At 42.8% G+C, this 13,336-nt stretch overlaps 1 protein-coding gene across 1 annotated transcript; it reads right to left on the bottom strand.

Annotated features, from left to right (window-relative positions):
• Positions 1 to 1,391: 1,391 nt before the first annotated feature.
• LOC311125130 (NLR family CARD domain-containing protein 3-like) lies at positions 1,392 to 11,969 on the bottom strand (the record flags this gene model as incomplete). Its single annotated transcript, XM_084199193.1, has 5 exons — positions 1,392 to 1,581; positions 3,031 to 3,204; positions 9,488 to 9,661; positions 9,934 to 11,728; positions 11,963 to 11,969. The coding sequence occupies 5 exons, from the start codon at positions 11,967 to 11,969 to the stop codon at positions 1,392 to 1,394; spliced, it is 2,340 nt and encodes a 779-aa protein (XP_084055319.1).
• Between the last annotated feature and the right edge of the window lie 1,367 nt (positions 11,970 to 13,336).

Raw genomic sequence — 13,336 nt, 5'->3', positions numbered from 1 at the left:
TGCTTTCATTTCTAAACGGTAAAATATATATATATATATATATATATATATATATATATATATATATATATATATATATTTATATATGAATACCTTTAAATAAAAGGAGACATTCTGTACTGTTGCCTAATATGAAACATTCTATCTCAAATCCAAAATGCTGGAGCATAGCACCAAATGTAAAACTGTAAGCTTCACTGTCCAAACACATATGGTGTGGACTATGTGTGCCTGGTAAACACATGTGGATCTGGTGAACAGTTATCACTTGTTGACCAACTACAGGAATACTGACCTCAGAGTCTCCAGTTTACAGTGGGGATTCCCCAGTCCAGCAGAGAGCAGCTTCACTCCTGAATCCTTCAGGTCATTGTTACTCAGATCCAGCTCTCTCAGGTGTGAGGGGTTTGACTTCAGAGCTGAGACCAGAGAAGCACATCCTTCCTCTGTGACTAGACAGCCTGACAGCCTGCAAAGAGTCAAATCATATTAAAACCACACTGCTATTCTTTGGTGGTGAAAATAGAGTGGCAATATATTTTTTCAACATTTTCAGATATATCAGTGTCCTGAAACCTACTCTATCTATTAATAAATTAATGAATGTTTCATTATTAGAAATGATCATATATTGATTGTAGAGAGAAATATGCATATTACAAATATTTGAGTAGACTGACCAGACCAGTTTAAAAAGCAGTATCAGTCAAAAGACAGACAGTGAGGTATCAGATTTAGATTGTATTGAGTATACAGTCCACACCATATCTATTTTGACAGTGAAGCTAACATTTTAAATGTGGCTCTGTACTCCAGCATTTTGGAATTGAGATCAAATGTTTCATATGAGGTGACAGTATATAATGCCTTTTATTTGAGGGTATTTTAATACATATCTGTTTCACCGTTTAGAAATGAAAGCACTTTATGTATCTAGTCCCCCTTTTTCAAGAAGTCATAAGTATTCTGACCAACTAACTTATAGTGTAGTAAAGTAGTCAAAAGTTTAGTATTTGGTCCCTTATTCTTTGAATGCAATGACCACATCAAGCCTGTGACTGCCATGATTGAGAAAGATCATGAATGAATCATGAATAATAATGAATGAGAAAGTTACAGAGTGTAGCCTCTGTAACTTTCTCATTCATTATTATTCATGATTCATTCATGATCTTTCTCAAAACATGCTAACCTCTCACCATTAACATCAAATAAAAGGTGACATTCTATACTTTTGCCTCATATGAAACATTCTACCTTAAATCCAAAATGCTGGAGCATAGCACCAAATGTAAAACTGTAAGCTTCACTGTCCAAACACATATGGTGTGGACTATGTGTGCCTGGTAAACACATGTGGATCTGGTGAACAGTTATCACTTGTTGACCAACTACAGGAATACTGACCTCAGAGTCTCCAGTTTACAGTGGGGATTCTCCAGTCCAGCAGAGAGCAGCTTCACTCCTGAATCCTTCAGGTCATTGTTACTCAGATCCAGCTCTCTCAGCTGTGAGGGGTTTGACTTCAGAGCTGAGACCAGAGAAGCACAGCCTTCCTCTGTGACTAGACAGCCTGACAGCCTGCAAAGAGTCAAATCATATTAAAACCACACTGCTATTCTTTGGGTGAAAATATTGGCAGTATATTTTTTCAGATACATTTTCAGATATATCAGTGTCCTGAACCCTGCCATATATATTTATAAAAAAATTAATGTATGATTATTGGAAATTACAAATGATCAAAGTATTGCTTGTAGAGAGAAAAACCTAAAGTACAAATATTTGAGTAGACTGACCAGAGCAGTTTAAAACGCAGTATCAGTCAAAAGACAGACAGTGAGGTATCAGATTTAGATTGTATTGAGTATACAGTCCACACCGTATCTATTTTGACAAAGATAACATTTTAAATGTGGCTCTATACTCCAGCATTTTGGATTTGAGATCAAATGTTTCATATGAGGTGACAGTATATAATGTCACCTTTTATTTGAGGGTATTTTAATACATATCTGTTTCACCGTTTAGAAATGAAAGCACTTTATGTATCTAGTCCCCCCATTTGAAGAAGTCATAAGTATTTTGATAAATTCACTCATAGTGTTTTAAAGTAGTCAAAAGTTTACTATTTGGTCCGATATTCCTTGAACACAATGACTACATCAAGCTTGTGACTCAAACTCGTTGGTTGCATTTGCAGTTTGTTTTGGTTGTGTTATGTTTTGCCCGATAGTAACTGAATGGTGGATGATGACTGGAGTAATTTTCTGTCTAAGTGAGTAGATAACATGTTTCTAAACACTACTAAATGAATCCTGATGATGACATGATTAATAAAAATCATGAATGAATCATGAAAAATAATGAGTGAGAAAGTTACAGAGGCTACAACAAAACATGCTAACCTCTCACCATTACCAATAACAGAGGGGGTATGATCCTTGTTCCTCTGTAACTTTCTCATTCATCATTATTCACGATTCATTCATGATTATTCATAATCATGGTAGCATCCACATGAATGTAGAAGTGTTCAGAAACATCTTCTATTCTTACTGACAATACAAGTGAAGTGACTCCAAAATGACAGGACATTATTCACCATTCAGTTTCTATTAGGAAAAATATAATCTATAACAAAACCAAGACAAACTGCAAATGTATTCAACAAGTTTGTAGAATCACAAGCTTGATGTAATCACTGCAGAAAAAGAATATTGGACCAAATACTAAACTTTTGAATAAATTAATTTGTCTAAATAATTATGACTTTTTCAAATGGGAGAACTACATAATAAAGTACTTTCATTTCTAAACGGTAAAATATACAGTATATGTATGAAAATCTTTAAATAAAAGGTGACATTCTGTACTGTTGCATAATATGAAACATTGTATCTAAAAACCAAATGTAAAACTGTAAGCTTCACTGTCCAAACACATATGGTGTGGACTATGTGTGCCTGGTAAACACATGTGGATCTGGTGAACAGTTCTCACTTGTTGACCAACTACAGGAATACTGACCTCAGAGTCTCCAGTTTACAGTGGGGATTCCCCAGTCCAGCAGAGAGCAGCTTCACTCCTGAATCCTTCAGGTCATTGTTACTCAGATCCAGCTCTCTCAGGTGTGAGGGGTTTGACTTCAGAGCTGAGACCAGAGAAGCACAGCCTTCCTCTGTGACTAGACAGCCTGACAGCCTGCAAGAGTCAAATCATATTAAAACCACACTGCTATTCTTTGGTGGTGAAAATATATTTTTTCAACATTTTCAGATACATCAGAGTCCTGAAACCTGCCATATCTATTCATATATGTATATATACACTATCAGTCAAAAGTTTGAACACACCTACTCATTCAAATTAGTAAAAAAAATACATTGTAGAATAATAGTGAAGACATTAAAACTATGAAATAACACATATGGAATCATGTAGTAACCAAAGAAGTGTTAAACAAATTAAAATATATGTTATATTTGAGATTCTTCAAATAGCCACCCTTTGCCTTGATGACAGCTTTGCACACTCTTGGCATTCTCTCAACCAGCTTCATGAGGTAGTCACCTGGAATGCATTTCAATTAACAGGTGGGCCTTCTTAAAATTTAATTTGTTTAATTTATTTCCTTCTTAATGTGTTTGAGCCAATCAGTTGTGTTGTGACAAGGTAGGGGGTATACAGAAGATAGCCCTATTTGGTAAAAGACCAAGTCCATATTATGGCAAGAACAGCTCAAATAAGCAAAGAGAAACGACAGTCCATCATTACTTTAAGACATGAAGGTCAGTCAATAAGGAACATTTTAAGAACTTTAAGAACAAGTGCAGTCACAAAAAACATCAAGCGCTATGATGAAACTGGCTCTCATGAGAACCACCACAGGAATGGAAGACCCAGAGTTACCTCTGCTGCAGAGGATAAGTTCATTAGAGTTACCAGCCTCAGAAATTACAGCCCAAATAAATGCTTCACAGAGTTCAAGTCACAGACACATCTCAACATCAACTGTTCAGAGGGGACTGTGTGAATCAGGCCTTCATGGTCGAATTGCTGTAAAGAAACCACTACTAAAGGACACCAATAATAAAAAGAGACCTGCTTGAGCCAAGAAACATGAGCAATGGACATTACACAGGTGGACATTTGTCCTTTGGTCTGGAGTCCAAATTTGAGATTGTTGGTTCCAACCGGCGTGTCTTTGTGAGAAGCGGTGTGGGTGAACGGATGATCTCCGCATGTGTAGTTCCCACCGTTAGCTCTGCGTTAGCTGGAGGTAAGCAAAGCTGGAGGTAAGCGTAGCTGGAGGTAAGCAAACTTCTCATTTGGTGTTGAGTATAGCTTAACCATGCATTAGATCGTAGGTTGGTAGTTAGTGTAGTTAGGTATTGTATTTATTATAGGTTAGTATTGTTGTTATTGTAGGTTTCCATAGGTTATTGTAGGTTAGTATCGAAGCACGAGGCTAGCTAGCTAGCGGGTAGCTACTGGTAACGATTAGCTGTTCCCACTGTTAAATGTGCTTCTAGCCAACGTTTAATTTTTGCTGCGTTCTGCGTTATGTAAGGAACTAGACACGGACATGAATCATCTGTTTAGTGTGCTAACACACTCTTGGCAGTTTGTTGTAACCAAGTATTGGTGCTAATTGTGTGTTAATGGATGCTAGCTTGCTAGTTAGCTACGGCGTCATAGCTAGGTATCGTGGGTAGCTACTGTGTCTTGGCAGTGTCTTCCGCCGTGCCGGCAGTAGCACGAAGCGAGCTAATTAGCCGTTTTTTCGAACAGAGTCAGAGTCAACACAGTAGCCATTGTGTGCCGGGTGTAGCACGAAGCTAGCTAGCTAGCCGTTCTTAAAACAAAGCCAACACAGTGGCCATTGCTAGCTACCCAGCACGACCAGCGAACGGTACGGTAGTAGCTAATTACAATATACTTGTCCTAGCTAGCCAATGTTGAATCATTGCTGCGTCATGAAAGGAACTTGACACAGACACGAATGATCTGTTTAGTGTGTTATCACACTATTGGTGGTTTGCTGTGACCAAGTGTTTGTGCTTGGCTGTGTGTTACTGGATGCTGGCATGCTGGTTAGCTAGTTAACACACTATTGGTGGTTTGTTGTGAGTATTTGTGCTTAACTGTGTGTTAAACTGTGTGTTATTGGATGCTAGCATGCTAGTCAGCTATGGTGTCATAGTTGGCTAGCTGAATAAAGTGGGTTTGAGTTTATTCCTTTAAACATTGAACAACTGTTCAGTGAAACAATTTTAGTTTCTGAGGTAGAAGTTTTTGGTGAGGGAGGCCCCCCTCTCTCCTCTCCCAGATGCTTAGCTCATTTCATTCCGATCTCCTCTGCATTTTTGTAGCCATTTGCTACAGCCTGTCAACTATGCCTCTGCCTATCCCTGTTCTCTCGTCTCTGCACAGGCTACACAAACAACGCATAACACCGCGCGGCTGCTGCCTCTCCAACCTGGTGGTCCCTGCTCGCACCCCTCACCTGGAGTTCCAGGTCGCAGGCAGCCTCTGGAACTGCCGTTCTGCTGCCAACAAAGCTGACTTCATCCCAGCCTATGCCAACCTCCAGTCCCTCGACTTCCTGGCGCTGACGGAAACATGGATCACCACTGAAAACACGGCTACTCCTACTGCTCTCTCCTCGTCTGACCATGTGTTCTCGCATACCCCGAGAGCATCTGGTCAGAGGGGTGGTGGTACAGGAATCCTCATCTCTCCCAAGTGGACATTCTCAATTTTTCCCCTAACCCATCTGTCTATCTCCTCATTTGAATTCCATGCTGTCACAGTCACTAACCCATTTAAGCTTAATATCCTTGTCATCTATCGCCCTCCATGTTCCCTTGGAGAGTTCATCAACGAGCTTGACGCCTTGATAAGTTCCTTTCCTGAGGATGGCTCACCCCTCACAGTTTTGGGGGATTTCAACCTCCCTATGTCCACGTTTGACTCATTTCTCTCTGCCTCCTTCTTTCCACTCCTCTCCTCTTTTGACCTCACCCTCTCACCGTCCCCCCTACTCACAAGGCAGGCAATACGCTTGACCTCATCTTCACTAGATGCTGCTCCTCTACTAATCTCACTGCAACTCCCCTCCAAGTCTCCGACCACTACTTTGTTTCCTTTTCTCTCTCGCTCTCCTCCCACACTACTCACTCTGCCCCTACACAGATGGTAATGCGCCGCCGCAACCTTCGCTCTCTCTCTCCCACTACTCTCTCCTCTTCCATCCTATCATCTCTTCCCTCTGCTCAATCCTTCTCCCTCCAATCTCCTGATTCTGCCTCCTCAACCCTCCTCTCCTCCCTTTCTGCATCCTTTGACTCTCTGTGTCCCCTATCCTCCCGGCCGGCTCGGTCCTCCCCCCCAGCTCCGTGGCTTGATGACTCACTGCGAGCTCACAGAACAGAGCTCCGGGCAGCGGAGAGGAAATGGAAGAAAACTAAACTCCCTACCGACCTGGCATCTTTTCACTCCCTCCTCTCTACATTTTCTTCATCTGTTTCTGCTGCTAAGGCCACCTTCTACCACTCTAAATTCCAAGCATCTGCCTCTAACCCTAGGAAGCTCTTTGCCACATTTTCCTCCCTCCTGAATCCTCCTCCCCCCCCCCCCCCCCTCCTCTCTCTCTGTGGATGACTTCGTCAACCACTTTGAAAAGAAGGTTGACGACATCCGATCCTCGTTTGTTAAGTCTAATAACACTGCTGGTCCTGCTCACACTGCCCTACCCTATGCTTTGACTTCTTTCTCCCCTCTCTCTCCAGATAAAATCCTGCGACTTGTGACTGCAGGCCGCCCAACAACCTGCCCGCTTGACCCCATCCCCTCCTCCCTTCTCCAGACCATCTCCGGTGACCTTCTCCCCTACCTCACCTCGCTGATCAACTCATCCTTGACCGCTGGCCATGTCCCTTCCGTCTTCAAGAGAGCGAGAGTTGCTCCCCTCCTCAAAAAACCAACACTCGACCCCACTGATGTCAACAACTACAGACCAGTATCCCTTCTTTCTTTTCTTTCCAAAACTATTGAGCGTGCCGTCTTTAGCCAACTCTCTTGCTATCTCTCTCAGAATGACCTTCTTGATCCAAACCAATCAGGTTTCAGGACTGGTCATTCAACTGAGACTGCTCTTCTCTGTGTCACGGAGACTCTCCGCACTGCTAAAGCTAACTCTCTCTCCTCTGCTCTTGTCCTTCTAGACCTGTCTGCTGCCTTTGATACTGTGAACCATCAGATCCTCCTCTCCACCCTCTCCGAGATGGGCATCTCCGGCGCGGCTCACTCCTGGATTGCGTCCTACCTGACCGGTCGCTCCTACCAAGTGGCGTGGCGGGAAGCTGTCTCCGCACCACGTGCTCTCACCACTGGTGTCCCCCAGGGATCGGTTCTGGGCCCTCTCCTTTTCTCCCTATACACCAAGTCACTTGGCTCTGTCATATCCTCACATGGTCTCTCCTATCATTGCTACGCTGACGATACACAACTAATCTTCTCCTTTCCCCCTTCTGATAACCAGGTGGCGAATCGCATCTCTGCATGTCTGGCAGACATATCAGTATGGATGACGGATCACCACCTCAAGCTGAACCCTGGCAAGACGGAGCTGCTCTTCCTCCCGGGGAAGGACTGCCCGTTCCATGATCTCGCCATCACGGTTGACAACTCCGCTGTGTCCTCCTCCCAGAGTGCGAAGAGCCTAGGCGTGACCCTGGACAACACCCTGTCGTTCTCCGCCAACATCAAGGCGGTGACCCGCTCCTGCAGGTTCATGCTCTACAACATTCGGAGAGTGCGACCCTGCCTTACACAGGAAGCGGCGCAGGTCCTGGTCCAGGCACTTGTCATCTCCCGTCTGGACTACTGCAACTCGCTGTTGGCTGGGCTCCCTGCCTGTGCCATTAAACCCCTACAACTCATCCAGAATGCCGCAGCCCGTCTGGTGTTCAACCTTCCCAAGTTCTCTCACGTCACCCCCCTCCTCCGCACACTCCACTGGCTTCCAGTTGAAGCTCGCATCCGCTACAAGACCATGGTGCTTGCCTATGGAGCAGTGAGGGGAACGGCACCTCTGTACCTTCAGGCTCTGATCAGTCCCTACACCCAAACGAGGACATTGCGTTCATCCACCTCTGGCCTGCTGGCTCCCCTTCCTCTGCGGAAGCACAGCTCCCGCTCAGCCCAGTCAAAACTGTTCGCTGCTCTGGCACCCCAATGGTGGAACAAGCTCCCTCACGACGCCAGGACAGCGGAGTCACTCACCACCTTCCGGAGACATTTGAAACCCCACCTCTTTAAGGAATACCTGGGATAGGATAAAGTATTCCTTCTAACCCCCCCCCCCCCCCCCCCCAAATTGTAAAGTGGTTATCCCACTGGCTATAGGGTGAACGCACCAATTTGTGAGTCGCTCTGGCTAAGAGCGTCTGCTAAATGACGTTAATGTGCCCTTGAGCAAGGCACTTAACCCTAATTGCTCCTGTAAGTCGCTCTGGTTAAGAGCGTCTGCTAAATGACTAAAATGTAAAATGTAAATGTAAATGTAAAGCATGGAGGAGGAGGTGTTATGGTGTGGGGGTGCTTTGCTGGTGACACTGTCTGTGATTTATTTAGAATTTAACCACACTTAACCAGCATGGCTACCACAGCATTCTGCAGCGTCACGCCATCCCATCTGGTTTAAGCTTAGTGGGACTATCATTTGTTTTTTAACAGGACAATGACTCAACACACCTCTATTTGACCAAGAAGGAGAGTGATTGAGTGCTGCATCAGATGACCTGGCCTCAACAATCACCCAACCTCAACTCAATTGAGATGGTTTGGGATGAGTTGGATCGCAGAGTGAAGGAAAAGCAGCCAACAAGTGCTCAGCATATGTGGGAACTCCTTCAAGACTGTTGGAAAAGCATTCCAGGTGAAGCTGGTTGAGAAAATGCCAAGAGTGTGCAAAGCTGTCATCAAGGCAAATGGTGGCTATTTGAAGATTTTCAAATATAACATATTTTGATTTGTTTAACACTTTTTTGGTTACTACATGATTCCATATGTGTTATTTCATAGTTTTGATGTCTTCACTATTATTCTACAACGTAAAAAATTGTAAAAATAAAGAAAAACCCTTGAATGAGTAGGTGTGTCCAAACTATTGACTGGTACTGTATATAAATGAATGAATGTATCATTATTAACAGTAGATTACATGTTTCTAAACACTACTCAATTAATCCTTGTGTGTGTGTGTGTGTGTGTCCAGTGTGTGTGTGTCCAGTGTGTGTTTGTGTGTGTGTCCAGTGTGTGTGTGTGTGTGTTGTCCAATGAGTGTGTGTCCAGGTTGTGTGTCTAGTGTGTGTGTGTGTCCAGTGTGTGTGTGTATAGTATGTGTGTCCTGGGTGTGTGTGTGTGTGTCCAGTGTGTGTCCAGTGTATGTGTGTTCATTGAGTGATACAGGAATACTGACCTCAGAGTCTCCAGTTTACAGTGGGGATTCCCCAGTCCAGCAGAGAGCAGCTTCACTCCTGAATCCTTCAGGTCATTGTTACTCAGATCCAGCTCTCTCAGGTGTGAGGGGTTTGACTTCAGAGCTGAGACCAGAGAAGCACAGCCTTCCTCTGTGACTCCACAGCCTGACAGCCTGACAAAGACATCATCATGATTTCACAAACACACTGTTATTTTAACACCAGTAGTGTAGAAGGACAATGGCAGATGCATTTGGTTTATTCTCTTAAACAACATATAGATTCATCTTCTGTCTCCTATAATTGTATGGTCATATTGTTATACTAATGTGAACATCAATGCAGTGATTCAATATGTTTTTCAATATAGTATTATATACATACTATAATATATATTTTTCTCTAAACTGATGATTAGTACTTAAATATACTTTTATTTACTCACAGAGCAGCTCTGGAGGCTTTGACCACTGGCAGCAGCCTCAGAAGACCTTCCTCTGATCTGGAGTATTTCTTCAGGTCAAACACATCCAGCTCCTTTTCTGAAGTCAGCAACACAAAGACCAGAGCTGACCACTGTGCAGGTGACAGTTCTTTTGTTGAGAGACTTCCTGAGAGCAGGTAGCTTTGGATCTCCTCCACTAGAGAATGGTCATTCAGTTCATTCAGACAGTGGAACAGATTGATGCACCTCTCTGGAGAGGGATTCTCCCTGATCTTCTCCTTGATGTACTTGACTGTTTCTTCATGGCTCTGTGAGCTGCTTCTTGTCTTTGTCAGTAGACCTCGTAAGTGCTTCTGATTGGACTCCAGTGAGAGGCCCAGAAGGAAGCGGAGGAAAAGGTCCATGTTTCCTGTCTCACTTTGTAAGGCTTTATCCACAGCACTCTTGTAGAAAGTAACTTCAGGCTTGTCTCTGAAAAGCGCAAAAAAGTTGCTGGACGTTGATTGAGGTTTGGCCATTAGATTCTCATTGTTGTTGATGAATGAGAGGAACACATATACAGCAGCCAGAAACTCCTGAATGCTCAGATGCACGAAGCAGTACACCTTGTCCTGGTACAGCCCACATTCCTCTTTAAAGAGCTGTGTGCACAATCCTGAGTACACTGTGGCTTCATTGACATCAATGCCAGCCTTTTTCAGGTCTTTTTCATAGAAAATCAGATTGCCGTCAACAAGCTGTTGAAAAGCCAGTTTTCCCAGTGACAGAATGCTCTCTTTATTCCAGTGTGGACCTGTCTCTTCTTTCCCAAGATACTTTTCATTCTTCTGTTTGGTATGAAATTCCACAAGGTGTGAGTACATCTCAGTCAGAGTCTTGGGCATCTCTTCTGTCTTGTCTGTACTCAACATGTGTTCAAGGACTGTTGCAGAAATCCAACAGAAGACTGGAATGTGGCACATGATGTGGAGGCTCCTTGATATCTTTATGTGTGAGATGATTCTGCTGGCCAGGTCCTCATCACTGAATCTCTTCCTGAAGTACTCCTCCTTCTGTGGGTCATTGAACCCTCGTACCTCTGTCACCTGGTCAACACACACTGAAGGGATCTGATTGGCTGCTGCAGGTCGGGTAGTTATCCAGAGGAGAGCAGAGGGAAGCAGATTTCCCTTGATGAGATTTGTCAGCAGAACATCCACTGAGGTTGACTTTGTGACATCACAACAGATCTTGTTCTTCTGGAAGTCTAGGGGCAGTCGGCACTCATCCAGACCATCAAAGATGAACAGAACTTTGTACTTGTCGTAGTTGGAGATTCTTGATTCTTTGGTTTCCATTGAGAAGTGACTGAGAAGTTCAATGAAAGTGTGTTTGTCCTTTTTCATCAAATTCAGCTCCCGAAAAGGGAATGAAAATACAAATTGGACATCCTGATTTGCTTTTCCTTCAGCCCAGTCCAGAATAAACTTCTGCACAGAGACTGTTTTTCCAATGCCAGCGACTCCCTTTGTCAGCACAGTTCTGATAAGTTTGTCTTGTCCAGTTAAGGGTTTGAAGATGTCGTTACATTTGACTGCAGTCTCTGGTCTTGCTTGTTTCCTGGTTGTTGTCTCAATCTGTCTCAGCTCATGTTCATTATTGACCTCTCCTGTTCCACCCTCTGTGATGTAGAGCTCTGTGTAGATCTTATTGAGAAGTGTTGGGTTTCCTTGTTTAGCGATCCCCTCAAATACACATTGAAACTTCTTCTTTAGATTAGATTTGAGTTCACGTTGAAGAATCACAGCACGCTCATCTGAATGAAGAAATAACACAGAGGATATTAATATTACATCTGTTTTAATGCCTACAGTATTCTAAGACTGTCTTATAAAGTTTAAATTATAATCATTTATTCTCTTGTCTGTATAAATCTGTAAATGTTTTCATAATTCATTACACACTGGTGTGACTGATTTATATCATTATTGGTATTATTGATGGCATTAATAATGTTGTCTCTCTCTCCTCTGTCTAAATGAATCCACACAACACATCCCTGCTGCTACTTGATGAGGTCACTAGGTGTTGTGTTAAGGCTGCTACAATATCATTGAGTTACACAGCTACTTTAGCTGTACTTTAGCTACAGCTTTTAAATGTTCTAAAACATCATTCAACATGAGGCAGACAGCTCTTACTTTTCTCCAGTGTGTCAGCAAGCTCCTTCTGGTTCATTTTCCTCAGGACGTGCAGTGTGATCTTCAGAGCCCCCTCTCTGGCACTGCTCTCCTGCTTCTCATCTTCAGCATCCACCACTTCCTTATCCTGCTTCTGACTCTCAAAGCCTTCTGGGAGTTCTGGACTAAGAATCCTCTTGAACATCTTCAGCTCGTTCTTCACAAATGTCATAATATTCTCTTCAAGCAACTGAAATAAATCAAGTAAATAAGTTAAGCAAGAGACTAAATGCTTTCTCATTAACACATGAATGAATGATTGACAGAACAACTTTACTTGAGGTAAAATAAAAAAAAATTAAATAACAGGACCACATACACTGAATATGGAGGCCAGGTCTGTTTGATGACTCTGGGAAGACTGACCACTGAGAATCTCTGACTCTGATCTCTCCTGTTGGTTTCTGTGGACAAAACATGAGATTACATTTCCTCATTCAGGGAGTGCACACACATACACACACACACACACACACACACACACACACACACACACACACACACACACACACAGGGAGGGAATGTTGTGTTTGTTTGATAATGTTTCAGGACTATGAAAATGGAAAAAAGGATTAGCCTATGGATTATGAAAACAATAAAAAGAAATGGGAAAATGGGAGAGGAGAAATGACTAGAGACAGTGTTGTTTAACTCACTGACCATGACCCATGAGTTCTTCTTACCTTTGTTCAGTAGAAAAGTCTCCCTCTCTAAAGTGATCAGGAAGACCCATAGACCGGTCACTCTTCATGGACACACAGCTGGGTACAGGGGAGGCTGGTCTCTCCTGCTTGATTGGGCTTCAACACAACAGAGAAAAACATTACATCTCTCATCTACTCTGAACTCAGATGGGGAAACATAAGAGAGTTTCATTCCAAAACGCTATATATCCATTTTCAGAAATGTTGGTAAATTAGCTTTTATTGTTTAAATAAATTATTAAACCACTACAAGGCTTTATAAAGGCTTCTAAAGTGGGTAAATTCCACTTAAAGTTTCGGACTTGATTTGCCCTAATGAAAAATTTATCAGCCCTTACAAACAATGCCCCTTAATTATAATCCACATAAAAATGCACATTTGCTGTTGCTGCAGGATTATTTTCCTGCTGTGAGAAACAGGGTCAAATTAAGATATGGCATCTGTAAGAGCATTCATCTTAAGGTAGCTAGGTGCGACAA

This window comes from Coregonus lavaretus (genome assembly GCF_964263955.1).
Source record: "Coregonus lavaretus genome assembly, contig: HAP1_SCAFFOLD_254, whole genome shotgun sequence".
NCBI lineage: Eukaryota > Metazoa > Chordata > Actinopteri > Salmoniformes > Salmonidae > Coregonus > Coregonus lavaretus.
The sequence above is the reverse complement of the archived record's forward strand: the minus strand, read 5'-3'. Positions and strand labels throughout refer to the sequence as shown.